The sequence below is a fragment of the Mustela erminea genome, chromosome 13 (genome assembly GCF_009829155.1).
Source record: "Mustela erminea isolate mMusErm1 chromosome 13, mMusErm1.Pri, whole genome shotgun sequence".
Lineage (NCBI taxonomy): Eukaryota > Metazoa > Chordata > Mammalia > Carnivora > Mustelidae > Mustela > Mustela erminea.
Window position 1 is genome coordinate 18,337,603 of NC_045626.1, and position 18,230 is coordinate 18,355,832.

Sequence of the window (18,230 nt, forward strand, 5' to 3'; positions counted from 1 at the left end):
ACTTTCACACAAATATTACCTTAAAGCTACATTAATAAAGTTGGTAGCACTCTTAACAATATGTCAATAAAATGATTCAGTTCAACAACCCAGTGACCACCTTCCATTGTTCTTGAGTATTTCCTCACACTGCATTTCCACTGAATTTACTTTATAATTTTTCGCTTTGTGCCTTTAAAGTATTAAAATGCTTTCTTGAATTCCACTTACATATTTATGGGCCTTAGAGACTGAGACAGTCAAATCTGTAGATTGAATATAATTGGAGTTCTTTTTAAGGAACTCACAAGTGCCACAAGTGTCCTTTTCCCTCTCTGCACCCCAGGCAGCTGTCCCCACTTACTGCCCAAACCCACACCCAAACCTTGGGCTACACACGTTCAAGGGTTAAGGTCTTCTGTCACAAAGGGCCTCTTTTCTTAGAGGGCACTGACTTACGACTCCAAGTGGCTGCTGGTCCTGCCCTTTCCATTTTCTGCTGTCTCATTTAGAAAGGTGAAAGGCACTATCTATCTGACCTAGTGACTTTGACTCTGCCTGCTTGGCCTCAACCTATTTACCCCAATTAACACCTGTAACCTTACCAGAAATAAACATCAAATTTATACATCTGATATAACTATGAAATATCTTTTTTGCCTTCTCATGAAAATAAGTGGGTTAATAGATACTGACCCCACTTCTCCAAGCAGAGATGAAAGAGTATGTGTATCTCCTAGCAGTAAACTATTAGAATATATATGCTAAATACACATCTTTGTTTAACAACGATGCTGGCTTGCTTTAAGTCTGTTATCAAAGAACATTAGAGAAACTTAACCTTCAGAGTTCACAATTAAGCAAGAAAGTTGTGCCTAGCCAATCATTTATGCCCAAGAAAAGCAGTAAGTAGAGTCAAACTTTCCCCTTGATATCTGAGGTCATGCTACCAAAGGCTTTGCACAGGTAACAGTCATACCCTTCTGTAATCTGCCCCAAATTTTCCATTAGAAATGACACAGTTGGGGCCACTCAGACAAATAAAAACGCCAATGTACAGGCAGTGAGCAAGCAAAGAACATTACTCAAGAAGTAAAATTTCTAGGGAATTAGTTGCCGATATCCTGAAAACTGTCTCCTGCAATAAGAAGATACACAGATAGACAGAAAGAGAAAGGGAACTCATCTCTAATTTGGGCAGATTCTAAAACCACCTGGCCATACTTGGGAAACAAGGAAATGAAAAGCAGTTCCTGATACAGGAACAAAGTTTATCTATCATAAAGTCATTCCAAAGCTGGAAAGAATGAATACATTCCCCAGACTTAGACCTTTATCACCTAAATGAGAAAGTAGGTAACTGCAAACAAATAATAAAATGGGGCGCTTAGGTAGCTCAGTCTGTAAGCATCTATTTTTGGCTCATATCATGATCCCAGGGTTCTGGGATCGAGTCCCAAGTCAGGCTCCTGCTCAGCAAGGAGTGTGCTTCTCCCTCTCCTTCTGCCCCTACCCCCTGCTCGTGTGCACATGCTTTCTCTCCCTCTCAAATAAATACATAAAATCTTTAAATAATAATGATTTAATGAGTTCCTATCATAAGCTGGGCATGACCTCCAAACTTAGAACTAACACTTGACAGAAAGTAAAGTGCTAGAGCTTGCCAGAGCTCCACAAGGACTTCTAAAAGTCACCCCAAAATGAAGACACAGATTCAGGTCTGTTTGGCTCTAAAGGTCCTGCTCTCCCTGATATGAACAACGTGGGGTTCATTGTTGTAGGCTCCATGTGCCAAGAGCAGAAAGTTTTCTCCAGCTACTTCGAAAAGTCTTCACCAATGTCTGAGAAAAAAACACCGATTATGACTAACAAAAAAATTACTGTACATTAATTGGCATTTTTTGTTCTTTTTAGTATACATTCTTCCTTTCTAATCTTGTAGCATTCCATTTTCATTCCACTTTACTCTCTTGTCCAACCTCTCCTTGGAAGAACATCATGAACAGTTTACTTTGCAGGACAGTTTCATATTTTATCGTTCCTTCCAATACCCTCCCTACGTAGGATAAAATAAGAAGTCCCAAAATGGTCTCACATACACCTAGCTTGCAGCACATACAAAACTATTACTCTGATCTCTTGGTCATTTTTTTCAAAGTAATGTACAAATACATCACCTTCCTGCCAGTGTTCGTCATCGACAGATTCAGCAGGTACTAAGAAAAACAACTTAAGAAAAAAAAATGGGGCGCCCGGGTGGCTTAGTGGGTTAAGCCTCTGCCTTCGGCTCAGGTCATGGTCCTGGGGTCCTGGGATCAAGTCCCGCATCGGGCTCTCTGCTCAGCAGAGAGCCTGCTTCCCCCCTCCCTGCCTCTCTGCCTACTTGTGATCTCTCTCTCTCTCTCTCTCTCTCTCTCTCTGTGTCAAATAAATAAGTAAATAAAAATCTTTTTAAAATTTTAAAAAAAGAACTTAAGGGCTACAGACTCCTCCACCAAACACACAGAAGGTTCCTCAACAAACAGAGTTTGTTAACATACCATAGGATTTTACACACACCCATAAAGCTAACATCGCCCTTTTTGAAAGTCTCCCAAAACCACCCACAGCTGGCCTACTAAGTGGCCATTCTAGGACCTCCCTGAGGAACTCGTGCTTAAGGCAGTCCTGAGAAAGTGCTTCACATCTACTCTGCTGCTTTATAACTGTGTGTTTCCCAGCCTGGCTCCCTCATTAGACGAAATTCTAACAAATAGGAACTAGGGGCGACTGGGTGGCTCAGTGGGTTAAAGCCTCTGCCTTCGGCTCAGGTCATGATCCCAGCGTCCTGGGATAGATCCCGCATTGGACTCTGCTCAGTGGGGAGCCTGCTTCCTCCTCTCTTTCTCTCTCTCTCTCTCTCTGCCTGCCTCTCTGCCTACTTGTGAACTCTCTCTCTCTGTAAAATAAATAAGTAAAATCTTTCAAACAAAAAAATAGGAACTATATCTTGTCAACTTCCAAATGAAGGTACCTGGAATACAGCAGACACTCAGATATTTGCTGAATGAATGACTATTCAAAAATACACTGCCACTAACTGAGCAGTCATCTCAAAAACTCATTATTATTTTCTAAGAATTTCTGCCATTTTAAGATAAATTGTAATTCATTTTAAAATTGCTTTATGATTAAGTTACTCAAGAAAAATTAGTCTTTATGTCATACTCTCTACTATCTCTTCAGCTCAAAATAAAAAGTCAAATTAATCAACCACTTCATTCACAAAGTTTAGCACCAAATGACTTCTATTATTAATACTAAACTCCAGGGTACCTGGGTTGGCTCAGGCATTAAGCATCTGCCTTCGGCTCAGGTCATGATTGAGGTCCTGGGATCGAGCCCCGCATCAGGCTCCCTGCTCAGCGGGAAGCCTGCTCCTCCCTCTCCCACTCCCCCTGCTTGTGTTCCGTCTCCTGCAGTGTCTGTCTCTCTGTTAAATAAATAAATAAAATCTTAAACAAAAACAAAAACCTAAACTTCATTCCCAATATAATCTTCTCTACTCCCAAGGATATGACTTCAGAGCTAAAAAAGCCTTTCCAAGATAGAAGAATATCTAAATCTCTAAAGTGTTTGGCACAATATAAGCATCGCCTGAATAGAGGGATGCCGTCTTTCTCTTTGCTCTCAAAGGAACCACACACTGACAGTCTCTCGGTATATTACTGAATTTCTCAGCTTCCTACACGAGAGACAGGGTGTATTATGATACCTGAATATATAAACATGATTCATAGCAGGAAAAATTAATTATTTATCTTGAAAAAATAAGATAGTGGTAAAAATTTGGAAAACATTAAATTTAAAGAATACAATGTAAGCCAACCAGAATGAACGGCCAATACGATATTGATATACTAATGCATGTGCTTTCAAAATGAAAATTGGTGCTTTTCACTCATACATACTCTGCATACAGCTACTTAAAAGCCCGAATATTAGCAAGACTTTAAAGAGTAAAGATGATGGAGAATTATGAGGGTAAATAGGTGGTAAAACCCTATCCTTCAGCTTTTAAAGGATGATTTAGCAATATCTACTCAAAAGACTTTAAAAATCAATATGCCTTTTTATACAGAAATTCCACATCTACAAATTTATCTTAAGAAATCATTTCAGATGTGCAAAAATATTTAGGTATACTAATTTGTATTCTCACTATTGACAAGAGAAAAAATTTTTAAAGCAACATTCTAAAACTTCTGATAAAATAAGTTAACCCAATTATCATTAAAAATGGTGTTGAAATCCACTTAGTGACACAGAAAGATGACCAGAACATCTTTAGAAAATATTTGTGTTCGGGGCGCCTGGGTGGCTCAGTGGGTTAAGCCGCTGCCTTCGGCTCAGGTCATGATCTCAGGGTCCTGGGATCGAGTCCCGCATCGGGCTCTCTGCTCAGCGGGGAGCCTGCTTCCCTCTCTCTCTCTCTGCCTGCCTCTCCATCTACTTGTGATTTCTCTCTGTCAAGTAAATAAATAAAATCTTAAAAAAAAAAAAAAAAGAAAATATTTGTGTTCTCTAAAAAATAAACTCAAAATGGATAAAAGACTTAATGTGAGACAGGAGTCCATCAAAATCCTAGAGGAGAACACAGCAACCTCTTCAACCTCAGCTGGAGCATCTTCTTGCTAGACACATCTCCAAAGGCAAGGGAAACAAAAGCAAAAATGAACTACTGGGACTTCAAGGTAAAAATCTTCTGCACAGCAAAGGTCAATAAAACTAAAAGAAAACCTACGGAATGGGAGATATTCACAAATGACCTATCAGATAAAGGGCTAGTATCCAAGATCTATAACAAACTTCTCAAACTCAACACCCAAAAAACAAAGAATCCAGTCAAGAAATGGGCAGAAGACAAGAACAGACAATTCTCCAAAGAAGAGATACAAATGGCCAATAGATACATGAAAAAAATGCTCCACATCACTTGGCCTCAGGAAAATACAAATCAAAACCACAATGAGACACCACCTCACACCACTCAGAATGGCTAAAATTAACAAGACAGCAAACAACAAATGTTGGCGAGGATGCAGAGAAAGGGGAACCCTCTTACACTGTTGATGGGAATGCAAACTGGAACAGCCACTCTGCAACACAGTATGAAGGTTCCTCAAGACGTTAAAAATAGAGCTACCCTACGACTCAGCAATTGCACTACTAGGTATTTATCCCAAGGATACAAATGCAGCGATCCCAAGGGGCACCTGCACTCCAATGTTCTCAGCAGCAATGCCCCAACAGCCAAACCGTAGAAAGAGCTGTGAGGTCCACCGACAGATGAATGAATAAAAAGATGTGGTATGTATGTGTGTGTGTGTGTGTGTACATATATATACACACACACACACTCCCCACACACAATGGAATATTAGCCATCAGAAAGGATGAATACTTTCCACTTACATCAACATGGATGAACTGGAGGGTATTATGCTGAGCAAAAGAAGTCAAACAGAGAAAAACAATTATCATATGTTTCCACTCATTTGTGGAATATAAGAAACAGTGCAGAGGATCATAGGGCAAGGGAGGGAAAACAGAATGGGGAGTCATCAGAGAAGAGAAAAACCATGAGAGACTCTTAACTATAGGAAACAAACTGAGGGTTGCTAGAGGAGAGGTAGATGGGGGGATGGGCAACTGGGTGACGGACAGAAAGAAGGGCATGTGATGTGATGAACACTGGGTGTTATAGGTGACTGATGAATTAATGAACATTACATCTGAAACTAATGATATACGTATGTTGGCTAATTGAACTTAAATTTTTAAAAAGTAAATATTTGTGTTCTGTATAACAAGTTAATTTAAAAAGTAAAAATTAATTTCAAAAAGACAGTGCTGAATACATAAAAACATGAAAGTGGCCTCAAAATATAAGAGAATTAAATGTTAATGGAAAAAAAAGAGTAGAGTATTATGTGCACTGTGATGTATTTTAGAAAAATGTTAGTTCTGCCTCCTGGTTTTGCTTGATTTGTACTGCCAAAGTTAACTCTGCTTGGCTTCAGAGGCCATGTCATAATTATAAACACTGTTTTTTAAATGCAACACTCAAATTAAATTAGTAACAAAAGCCCAAATTCAAAAAGGTGAGATAAGAGCTAATTTAGGCAAAAGCTTTAGGTACTTTTTTAAAAAGGACAATATATTAAAAAGAAACCTAATTTGCTAATTGTTCTTAATGGCTTTGAACATTAGCTCTGCTAGCATACGTATAGCGACATACATCTTTCATGTTATCATATCTCTTATCTCTAAGAGCTGGGGATTTCACACTGTCAAGGGAAGGCACACTCAGGTTAGATTCTCGGCTTTCCTGTTTTCATAAACCCATGCTGCCCCCTTCTGGATGCTTTTGGAGATTATGTGATAATACAAATTCACTAAGATAATATAAATTAAAAGTAATCGTATTTAAAGTAATTTATTAAAGAAGTTAGCCTATTGCTCTTATAAAGAAATATATTACTGGTGCTAAATTTATTTGGAAACGTTTTCCAAAAATTCCATTTTGAATAAAGTTCTACTAGCAGCACATAGCTGATAACCAGTCGCCCATACCAATGAGGGAAATAAATACAAATATATATTTATTAAAAGTAAATAAAATACTTAACAAAGTCATGTTTTTTGTTCTCTTTCATATGCATCCCCCCATTCCCAAAGCGAAGGAGAATGTGAATTTGGTACTTACTTTTACAGTTCAATTTTGAACATTTACTATGTATGGCGCATCCATAAACACATAATACGCACTTGTGTTTTTCTAAACGTAAACAGACGGTATCTTCTTGTATCACGCACACAAAGGTTCCACATCACAGGCGCAGCCAAGCCGCTGCAAGTACTGTTCAATGAGGAAACGTGGAGAGTTCCACGCAAAAACATCGGCACTGTTCTATAGGCAGGAAACTCTACTGGGTCACTAGTGTTATTTTTTAATTTCTGCATTTTCATGCCTGTCAATAATCTCTGTTTGGTTTATTACGGAAAATGTTTTTTAAAGCATTTCTGACATTTTAAAATTATTTTCTTAGTACTTTTTTTTTTTTTTTTTTTTTTTTTTTACAAAGTCTGGTTTCTTTCTCTTAAATTAAAATATGTGGAAATGGATCTTGAAGAGTGGAATCCCTCATACTGGAAGCTATTGTTAAAAAAAAAAAAAAAGAATGATGAATAAGAAGGGCAGCTGGCAGGGAGGTGAGGGAAGAGGTCAGATCATTCTCAGTTGGAAGTACTAATCCTAATGCCGGAGTCTTGGAGGCAGTTTCCTGCTGCAGCATTCCAGAAGCCTTAAGAAATCTGCCTTCCCTTTCAAGAGCTCTCTTCTGCAAACTCCCTGGGGATCTGGTGCAGGCTTTGGCCTCCCCTAGCCTCCAGTTCAGATTTTGGATATTCACCAAAGCCTACCTCTGACAGCTACCCAAATCTGAAAAGCATTCTATCTCTAACCACTCTACTTAAATTTCTCAGTTATTAGAATAATAACTGAGATTTATGGTTTTTTTAAATAACTGAGAGTTATTGGAATAATAACGGAGGATTCAGTTCAAGTGCAACACTTCTCAAATATTAAAACCTTCTAGCATTGAAAATCTCTGCAGGATTCCAAGCTGAGTTCAGGTAATCACACAGTTAGAGAACAGGTGGGAAGGGAAACTTGCTTTTCACTAAGAAGATTTAAGACCTCTTGCATCTTATATGCCTATTTATGAAATATTTTAAGATACTACAGTAATATTCTCAGTGTAGATGAAAAGTTAAAATTTAAAAACTCAAAATTTTAGCAAGCCCATTTTAAAAACAGATTTTCCTAAAAAGTCTTCTATATGAGTATTTAAAGTGGCAATCTAATTTTAGTAATAATAGTAGTAAGAGTAACAATATAAGGATTCTACTTTAAATCTGAATCCTATTCAAACTGCCTCAGAGCTTTAACTTCTGAATAGCAATACAGAAGGTGAAAACCACTCTTTTAAAAACAATAAACACAACTTGGAATGACAAACAAAAATGGTATAGAACTGTATGCTGTATTGTATAATTCAGATACTATTTAAGTCATTTCACTTCAGTCTCCTTCCAGATGTGCTTTTCATATGTATACACAGCACACATATATGTTCTCTTTCAAATATACACAGTACATGTAGATGTATCTTTTCTGTGTACTCACGGCACATGCATATACGCCTTTCATGTGTACATACAGCACGTATGTATATGCACTGTCCATGTGTACACACAGTACAGGCATATGTACCTTTTGCACATTGGTACAGCATGTGTATATGTATCTCTTGTGTGTATGTACAGCACATGAGTAATTTTCATTCACGTGTATATACAGTACAGGTACAGGTATCATTCATCTGCATGTAGGACACATTTTGTTTCATCAAGAAACCAAACCACCAAAAAGGAAAAAAACCTCAAACTGAAGCTTTTTTTTCCTTTTACATTCGATAACCTGAAGAAGAAACAGAGATGGCAAATAACCTAGTATTAAAGATCTCAAAATTACAAGTTTCAACATCTCTCCTAAAGTCAAAACACACAGATAGTCAAAGCTCACAGCAGTTTTTGAGTAGTTTCCCAAAGCTCCCTGCTTCTCTGAGTACCTAGAAGATGCCCCTCCCCTTATCCTTCACAGCATGTTGTCAGTATCTCTCCTTTACCTTTATATAAGGTAGGCCTTGTAGGAGACTAACATTTGCCTGAACCTCCTCCTAAAACACAAGGTTATATTTCTGGGAAGACTTAAACACATTATGTGGCAGATGGTAATACTGCCCCCAGAAGCATTCTGAGTTGCTCGCAATAATCCTTCAGCACTATACAACCCTGAATTATTTCAAGAGTCCATATCTTAAAGGATACCTTCAGAAAATTTTTAACATTATGTTTTAATTATTTAAAATAATCTGCATCGGGGTGCCTGGGTGGCTCAGTGTGTTAAAGCCTCTGCCTTTGACTCGGGTTATGGTCTAAGGGTCCTGGGATGGAGCCCCGCATCGGGCTCTCTGCTCAGCGGCGAGTCTGCTTCCCTCTCTCTCTCTGCCTGCCTCTCTGCCTACTTGTGATCTTTGTCAAATGAATAAATAAAATAATCTATGATATATATAAAAGATCTCAGTTATCGAGACTACTTGGTGAATCAAACTCAATTTCAAAGCGCTCTGTCTACTAAATGGACTTTTACTATTTTGGGGAAAAGAATGTAAATCCGTCTAAAAAATGAAAAACAAAAACGCCTTCAATGTAAAGTAAAAACAATCTGTTCAATTTAAGTACTCTACACAATACTGTAGCTAGGCAGTTTTTATCATCTATGTCAAATTTTTAAATACTTACAACTCCCATTAATAAAAGAATACTGAAATCATTTACTAAAAATAAAGTATACAGAACCACTGCATCAGGCAACAAATTGATGCTATGTTATAGCAAGAATACGGAAAGGTTTTTTTGATTAAAAAGATACTAACATGGGGTTAAAATGATGGGAGTGGAGGAAGAAAGGATGACAAACACTAAAATGCAGGAAGGAAGCACATGTCCCTGGTCCGCTGAGACATGTCTCCGGAGTTGTGAAGGAGTCTACCGTCTGCCTCAGAGCTGCCCACAGCATCTTTCTACCTACAAATAGGATATCATTCCTTCTTTACCGTCTCCCTAAGACACAATGATCCGCTTAGTATTTAAAACCTTTCATATATTGGTAAACATGAAAATGATTACAAAATAAAAGAAAAATTATCAACCTTCTACATGTTTGATTATAATTGAAGTAAATTTTAAAACACAAATAATATTCTTCTGTTTTAGGACATCTTTTCCTGAAAAAAAAAAAAAATCTACAAGTCAAAACTCACCTTTCTGATTCTACCTAAGATAAAAACCAAAACTCTGTTCTAATCCAAAAAGCAGACAACAAACATTTTGATATTTATCTTTAATCACTGTGTTTGGTAAATACTTATAATCTTCCAATGACCAGATCACAACTTTAAAAAATATTTTCTGCTAAAAGAAAATGATACTAGATCAATTTATAAGAGGGACAACCCAAGCACTGGACGCTTTATAGGTCATTAACTCTAACCTTTCAGCAAGACAGTCATTTGCTAGACATTTAGCAAATATCAAATTCTTAGCTTTTTATTAATCATTTATGCTCTTTGACATTCAGGTACATTACTTGATGCCCCTAAAACCACCAACTAAATGAAATGGTTATTAACCAGGCAGTCACTACTTGTTAAATCATCACAAAGCAAAAAGCAAGTTTGTCTTAACTGTTGTTGTTAGATTTGGGGTTTTTTTGTTTGTTTGTTTTGGTTTTTTTTTTTTGCAAGAGAGTAAAGGAGAGAGAGCAAGTGAGCATGAGAGGGGAAAGGGGGGGGAGAAGCAGTCTTCCCACTGAGCAGGGAGGCCAAGGCAGGACTCGATCCCAGGACCCTGTGATCATGACCTGAGCCAAAGGCAGATGCTTAACCCACTGAGCCTCCCATACTTTTGGATGTCAATTAAAAAGAAGAGAATCTCTACCGTTAAATCTATAAGTCGTGGGTTATTTTCCAAGTACCAGACTTCCTTGTCTGTGTCTTCCTCCTATTAGCCAGGCAACGAGCACCTGGGTCAGTCCTTTGTCTACTCAGGACCCCATTCCCTATACAGCTGCATGTGTGTACTAGGTACCTTTTCTTCTTCTTTTTCTCCTTCTTTCTTTCTTTATTGTATTGTATTACATTAGTCACCATACAGAACAGCATTAGTTTTTGATGTAGAGTTCCATGATTCATTGTTTGCATACACTAAGTACTTTTTTACTGACTAATGCATTTCTAAATGCAACCAGTCAAAAAAAAAAAATCATTATATTATATATATCCACTTGAAGTTTTTTTTTTTCTTTCCCTAAAGATTTCATTTATTTGACAGAGAGAAAGAGTGCAGAAGCAGAGGGAATGGTAGGCAGAGGTAGAGGAAGAAGCAGACGCCCCACTAAGTGGGATGTTGGGGCTTGATCCTAGGGCCCTAAGATTGTGACTGAGCTGAAGGCAGGCCACTTAACCAACTGAGCTACCCAGGCACCCGTCCACTTGAAGTTTTTAAAAAAGAAACCAGAGAATGCTCTCATACAAACATACAAGCTAAAAAAAAAAAAAAAGTATATACCAATGTAGATTTAAAGAGAAAACATGATCTTACATAAACCACTCTAAACTTTACTTTTAGTTATATTTATAATTTAAAATACATTTCTTTAAAATTTTATATAACAACAAAAATCTGGGATGAAAATTCTCATGCTTCACTATAGGGCCTAACTACTGTACAATGAAGCTTAGCATAGACTGTAACCATGCTGTAACTCACAAGTGCCATTATGATGATATCTGTTTCACGAAAATAGAAGACTGGTTGTTTAAATAAACACATAGCAACTCTTACAGCAATGGAGATAAGAACCTAACAATTTGAAAAGGAAGGATTAAGAAAGAAGGAAGAGAATGATTAAGAACCTGAATTTGGGAGCAGCTGGGTGGCTCAGTCGGTTAAGCAGCCGCTCTTGATTTAGACTCTTGATTTCGGCTCAGGTAATGACCTCAGGGTCCTGGGATCAGGCCCCACATCCGGCTCCACACTCAGTGGGACAGCTCCTTGAGGATTCTCTCTTTCCCTCTCCCTCTGGACCCCCCACCCCCGCTCTCGCGTTTGCACACACGCTCTCTCTCAAATAAATAAATACTTAAAAATTAAAAAAACAATTTTCAAGTCTGGCAGAAAAAAAAAGACAACTGGCACTAGGACTTCCTACAACACCACCAATATCAAATCAAACAAAATCTAGCTCTGGCAGAACACAGCAGATAAAATACGTAATCAGGAAGATTAAGAAAGCAAGCAAAAAGGCCAAGGAAAATTTCTTCGGTTTTGAAATGAAATAACCTTGTGAACACTGCATCAGATTCACAAATAGAACATTTTTCCATTTCAGTAAGACCATAACTTGTGAAGCTGAATGGATTATAAACATGAAAGCTGTGTGTAAGACAACAGTGTATGTGTGTGAGCACAGGCACACATATGTGAAAGCTGGGAAATAGTGACTGTGCACACAAAGGTGACGGATCACACGGAAAAGTTCATGATTAACAAACAGTAAAAGAAATTATGAAGAAGAAACTATGGATCTGTTATTTATCAGTCCTAAAGCCTCCTCAAACCTCATATTCCTAAAATTATTAGGTTTTCTGATATCACTACACACCCATCAGGAAGAAAGCAATCTGCTTCCACAAAAGTATGTACAAAATTTTCCAATATCATTATCAGTGACTGTTATGGCTTTCCCTTGTCACAGTAAATGTTTATTTAAACAAACACTATTAACAAGCTGATGAGTATTTTGTCTCTACCAAAGTATACATTCACTATCTTTTTGCTCAGATAGAGGTGAAAATGAGATTGCAGAAGATCTTCGTGAATATGTAAACTACTTTAACACAGAAAACTGAAACTTCAATAAACGTATTTTAAACTGCTACTGTGTTTCCAAGACAAGCCATACTATTTAGAAGTAACAGGAAAAAATAATGTGCATCTTCTATTTCTGTGCCCAATAGTAAATAACTATAATTCTGCTTAAATATTATATATTAACATTATCCAGTTTTAAAATTGAAAAAGTTTTGTTAATTGTTTCGTCACATTTTCCTTAAGTTACTCTAGATTCTACTCCTAACAGCAATATAACTCTGGGATACCACAATAAAATAATCTTTTATGATCAACTTACACTACAGTTTTCAGGTGGAACTAGAAGTTGAGTAATCTCACCACCATGCACACAGAAGATATGTTTCATTTCTCCAGAAAATATGTCCCAAATTATGACGGAAAAATCCACGCCTCCAGATATCAGGTATCTTTGGTCATAACGAGCTGAGACCTGATGAGGATACAGCAAACATGTGACCTTGTTCCGATGACCACGAAGTGTTCTGTGAGGTGGCCAACCTGTGAATGAGGTTTTGGATTTAAAATGGGAAAATTAAAGTCTTACAAAATTTCAACAAATAAAAGCAAACATGAATTGTCAGAATAGCTATAAATTTTATCATCAAAAAAACCTCTAACTTTATCTTCTAAAATACTCTGTCCCATATAGTAGCTACTAGCCACGTAAGGCTGCTCAGCATGTAAAATGTAGCTAGGGCAGATTCATATGTGCTAGAAAATACAGAGGCGATTCCAGGGATTTAGCACAAACAAGTAAGTAACATATCTCATCTATAATTTTTTATATTGTTTGCCATTGATTTTATATTGTAAAATTGAAATTTTTTCAATTCTAAAAGTTAAAATGAAAATACTTTTCCTATATTGGTTATATAAAACAGATTATTAAAATTAATTTCATCTGCTTCATTCTTTGCTAATGTGAATATACAAAAATCACATACTCATATATACATATTTCTACTGGACAGCACTATTCTAAAAGATTGGCAGTATTACTGTTAACGTGGTTATTACTTAGTAAGCTATAAAGATAACTAAAAATAAATGAAACTATTAACATACACCAAGAGGTAAAATCAGATACTTTGTCAGATACAGTCATTACATGGTATGCATTCTAATAATAGGTACTAAGTATTTCTTACCTGCACTGGCATTAAATTCTACCAACTCCTAGCACACTAACAACTAAGCCGATTTGTTGTACTTGTTACAAAGAGGGAAAACACTGTCAATATCATGGTTACAGAGTTCGCAGAACACTTTAGACACTGGTAGACCTTCAGTATACCTCTGCGGAGCATGTGTTCCCCTTGCAGCAGCTGTACTATGGCCGTCTGTGTGGCAGGTACAATAATGATGCTTCCATCCTCACGGCCACAAACAAGTCGTCCATGTGCTGGTATGTACACACTTGCGGTTACTTTAAGAGGCTCATTACTATTGGGAATCACACTCAGCTGATCTATAATTCCAGCAGGACAAGGATTCAGTTTATCAAATGCCTCTTGCAAACTAATAGAAGTTGTCATTTTCAGCTCTGTGGAGGTTTGTTATGTATCCAAACAAAACAAAAAAAAAAAAATTGTCCATGTTAGAAAAAAATTAAACATTAAAATAAATGTACTTAGAGTTGATTCAGTAATATATATCAAGGAAGGGTAACTGTGATAAAACTGTAATTCTAGGGTGCCTAGGTGGCTCAGTGAGTTAAGCCTCTGCCTTCAGCTCAGGTCATGATCTTGGGGTCCTGGGATCGAGCCCCACATCAGGCTCCCTGCTTCCCTCTCTCTCTCTACCTATTCTCCACCTACTTGTGATCTCTGTCAAATAAATAAATAAAATCTTTAAAAAAAAAAAAAACTATAATTCTAAGAAGAATAAAATGACGTATACACTATGAATTTATTATGCAATGGTTAATATTTAGGTTGCTAAATTAAAAGAACTGAGAAATTGCTACACGTGATTTATTACTGTCTTCTTTACCTTCCTGTTTATCAGGTGTGTCTGATATGTTCCAAATATTCAATCTTCCTGAAGAATCACCCTGAATTAATAGTTTATGGAGGTGTTCCTTGAATCCACAGAAGAACCGAGTAACAGGAGGACAAATCAGCAACTGCCAAAGGAAAAATAAAATTGGTCAAATATTTTAAGCTGGTCTTTTTTTAAATTTTTTTTTTTAAGGTAATCTCTATACCCAACATGGGTCTTGAACTCATTATCCTGAGATCAAGAATCGCATGCTCTACCAACTAAGCCATCCAGGAGCCCCTTCTACTAATCAAAATATTTCACATATTAACATTTTTTTTTCAGATAAGGATGTTAAGTGCTTTGCCTCAGAACCAGAGTAAAAAAAAGTAATTATAGCATGAATCTTCAACAATGTAATGTAATACAATGTAATGTAACTTTACAGCATTAATTACACATCAGCTAATATTCAAGTCCAATAAAATACAAACATACAAAGAAATGAAAACTACATTTAAAGTCTTTCTCTAAAATTAGTATTTATATTTTTTCTCTACTTTAGAAAATCTGATCACTCACCACAACAGTGCAATTTATTTAACTGTCTCCTATCAATTAATACAAAGATATACCACTCTTTACCAAAAAGAAAAGTCTCCACTTTAAAGGTCAAAAGGGGAGAACTCGCTAAACCTAGCTTTTTGTCCATCACTGATTAGTAGTAACTAAGAGTAGCAGCAAAATTAAAACCACCCAAACTGTACAAGTAGAAGACTCCATTTTTTAAAGCAGCATATTTTCAACTAATAGCATGACATTTTACTTGATCACATTTATATAATTAATATGAACCTAGCCTGACACGTTAACTATAAACCACTAGGAACAACACCATTCATTAGGCTCTTATGTATACTTTTTTTTAAAACAAATTTTTTTCTGATTTTATGCCCTCAGTGAGATCACTTATTTGAAAATACTAAATAGGGGTGGACTCATAAAATTAAAGTTTAGATTATCAATTCACAAATACTTGAATATTAAAGCATAGAATCTTATCCTGAAAAGCAGAAAAAAAAATTTCAGTTATGTCTTTTAAAAAAAAAAAATAGTATGTATATTGTTTGGTTTTGTTATTTGTTTTTAAAGATTTTATTTATTTATTTGACAGAGAGAGATCACAAGTAGACTGAGAGGCGGGCAGAGAGAGAGGGAGAAGCAGGCTCCCCGCTGAGCAGAGAGAGCCCGATGTGGGGCTCGATCCCAGGACCCTGAGATCATGACCTGAGCCGAAGGCAGCGGCTTAACCTGCTGAGCCACCCAGGTGCCCATTTTGCTTTTTCTCTATGTTTTTTTGTACAAGTCGTTACCCTTTAGTTTACCTCGAAGTGACTATGTGGCTGGAGAGAAGGGGGCATTCAAGTTAGAGGAGAATGACGGATAGGTTATAGAGCATCTTAACTGTACAGAGATATATAAATTCTGCAAACTCAAAATGTTGAAAAAAGAAATTTCCTTCCCCTCAACATCCCTTCACATAAAGATGGAACAAAATGTTTAAAATGAAAAAGCTGTGCAAACCCAAAATATAAGTAAAGGAAACTTTACTTTGAAAACCAAAGCTTTGTCCTTAATGCTCAAAAAATACAGAGATGAAAACCTAGTACTAAGTGCCACTGCATTTCAATTTTAAATTGATATTAAGTAGATTTTTAGAAATCAGGGGCATCTGGGTGGCTCAGTCGATTAAGCACCTGCCTTCGGCTCTCATCATGATCTGGGGGTCCTGGGATTAAGTCCCATGTCAGGCTCCCTGCTCCTGCTCTCTCTCTCACTCACTGTTTCAAATAAATAAATAAAATCTTAAAAAAAAAAAAAAAAAAGAAATCGTAATAAACTTTGGTTTTTATAGAGAAAAAATTTCTTTTATCCTTTATTTCTAATGCCTGATAATTTAAAACACTGTATGATTTTTGGGGCGCCTGGGTGGCTCAGTGGGTTAAAGCCTCTGCCTTCGGCTCAGGTCATGATCCCAGGGTCCTGGGATCGATCCCCACATCGGGCTCTCTGCTCCGAGGGGAGCCTGCTTTCTCCTCTCTCTCTGCCTGCCTCTCTGCCTACTTGTGATCTCTGTCAAATAAACAAATAAACAACAACAACAAAAAAACCACTATATGACTTTGGAGATATACTGCAATGCCTTATCCAAGTAATGAACTATTACTAATCAGCAGTATTCCATGATTATATCTTTGCCCTCCTAAAATTATACCTGTCACTATGTTTACAATTGCATGATAGCATAAATTTATGCCATCAATCTTTTATCAAAAAGTCATTTATTCTATGTAATCAGTATAAGATCATCTGTATTCTTAGAGAAATGTGAACACCAAAAGCATATATGATTAAGATATGCAAATTTTAGAACTGTGCTTATAAATGACCATATCGTTTTTTATGACATTTAACACAATGCCCTGAATCTTTCAAATTCTTAGCAACCAAAAGACATCGACAGATGCAGTTGTGAAAAATTTTCAATGTCAATATCAATTATAAATGAGACCTGAAGAACTTTACCCCTTTATCTGTTCGATCCAAGAGGCTATGCTGCACAGGAGGAATTAAATTTTCAACTGCTTTCCCCACATCACTGCGGAATGAATCACTAGCAGGAAGGCAACTGAAAATGAGAAAATATAACATCCAGTTAAAATACTGGCATCAAATATTTTATCATACCATATGAGGATTTTTGGACAAAAAACAAAATATGGATTTTCAAATTAGAGTGAATTTAATGTAGGCATTAATATAATTAAAATACCCAACTTCAAAATAAAAAGTAAATAAATAAAATACCCTACTTCAAATAAAGAGCCACCTAATTTTTGTACTTAGAAGTGAAACTAGAATTATAAATCTAACTTAAGAAAAACTTAGGAGACTCTTGGTCTCAGGAAACAAACGGGAAGTTGCTGGAGTGGAGGGGGGTGGGCGGGATGGAGTGGCAGGTGATGGACACTGGGGAGGGCGTGTGCTATGGGGAGTGCTGTGAACTGGGTAAGACTGATGAATCACAGACAAATAATACATTATATGTTATTTTTTAAAAGTTCTGAAGTTTTTTACCTAAATCATTTATATTTTTAACATTTTCATACTTCTGAGTTAGGCCCTGAATTCAGACTCTTTGCTTTGACTAAAGTCCTAACTTATTATTATTGAATACCTGGCAGGTAGTTTGTAAATATAACTTTGTCCATTTTCAGTCCAAATGATGACTTTATCTGCTGACACAAAGTCACCTCCAGTCCACGTTTGTCCATTTTCACTAGGACCTGAACACAGCAAGGAATAGTCTCCAGCATCAAATACCTACAAGGAACAAGAAATTCCCAATCTAATCCACGTTGGTGTCATTTAAGTAAGATACAGTGACATTTAAACTAAAAACAAGGGGCACCTGGGTGGCTCAGTCAGGTAAGCATCTGCCTTCAGCTCAGGCCATGATTCCAGGGTCCTAGGATGGAGCCCCCACTGTTAGGCTTTCTGCTCAGTGGGGAGCCTGCTTCTCCCTCTCCTTCTCAAACAAAATCTTTTAAAAAAACAGACTAAAATCAAAGCAAAACTTCTGGAAATACGTTTAACAAACTCAGGCCTTTAAAATTCACTACATCAGG

General features: G+C 36.8%; 1 protein-coding gene and 1 long non-coding RNA gene across 5 annotated transcripts in view; both read right to left on the reverse strand.

The window, feature by feature from the left end:
* WDR7 (WD repeat domain 7) overlaps positions 1–18,230 on the reverse strand; it is a 363,555-nt gene that overhangs the window by 302,924 nt on the left and 42,401 nt on the right. For all 4 annotated transcript variants that reach the window (XM_032310817.1, XM_032310818.1, XM_032310820.1 and 1 more), the window contains exons 8-12: positions 17,780–17,925; positions 17,128–17,230; positions 14,554–14,686; positions 13,856–14,104; positions 12,839–13,059 (exon numbers count right to left, since the gene is read on the reverse strand). In XM_032310817.1, the coding sequence (XP_032166708.1) occupies positions 12,839–13,059; positions 13,856–14,104; positions 14,554–14,686; positions 17,128–17,230; positions 17,780–17,925 (852 nt within the window). The remainder of the gene's footprint in view (positions 1–12,838; positions 13,060–13,855; positions 14,105–14,553; positions 14,687–17,127; positions 17,231–17,779; positions 17,926–18,230) is intronic.
* LOC116572096 lies at positions 7,857–8,962 on the reverse strand. The gene is made up of 2 exons (XR_004278124.1): positions 8,297–8,962; positions 7,857–8,226 (listed from the first exon to the last, which is right to left on the reverse strand). It is a non-coding gene; the product is annotated as an uncharacterized LOC116572096 (long non-coding RNA).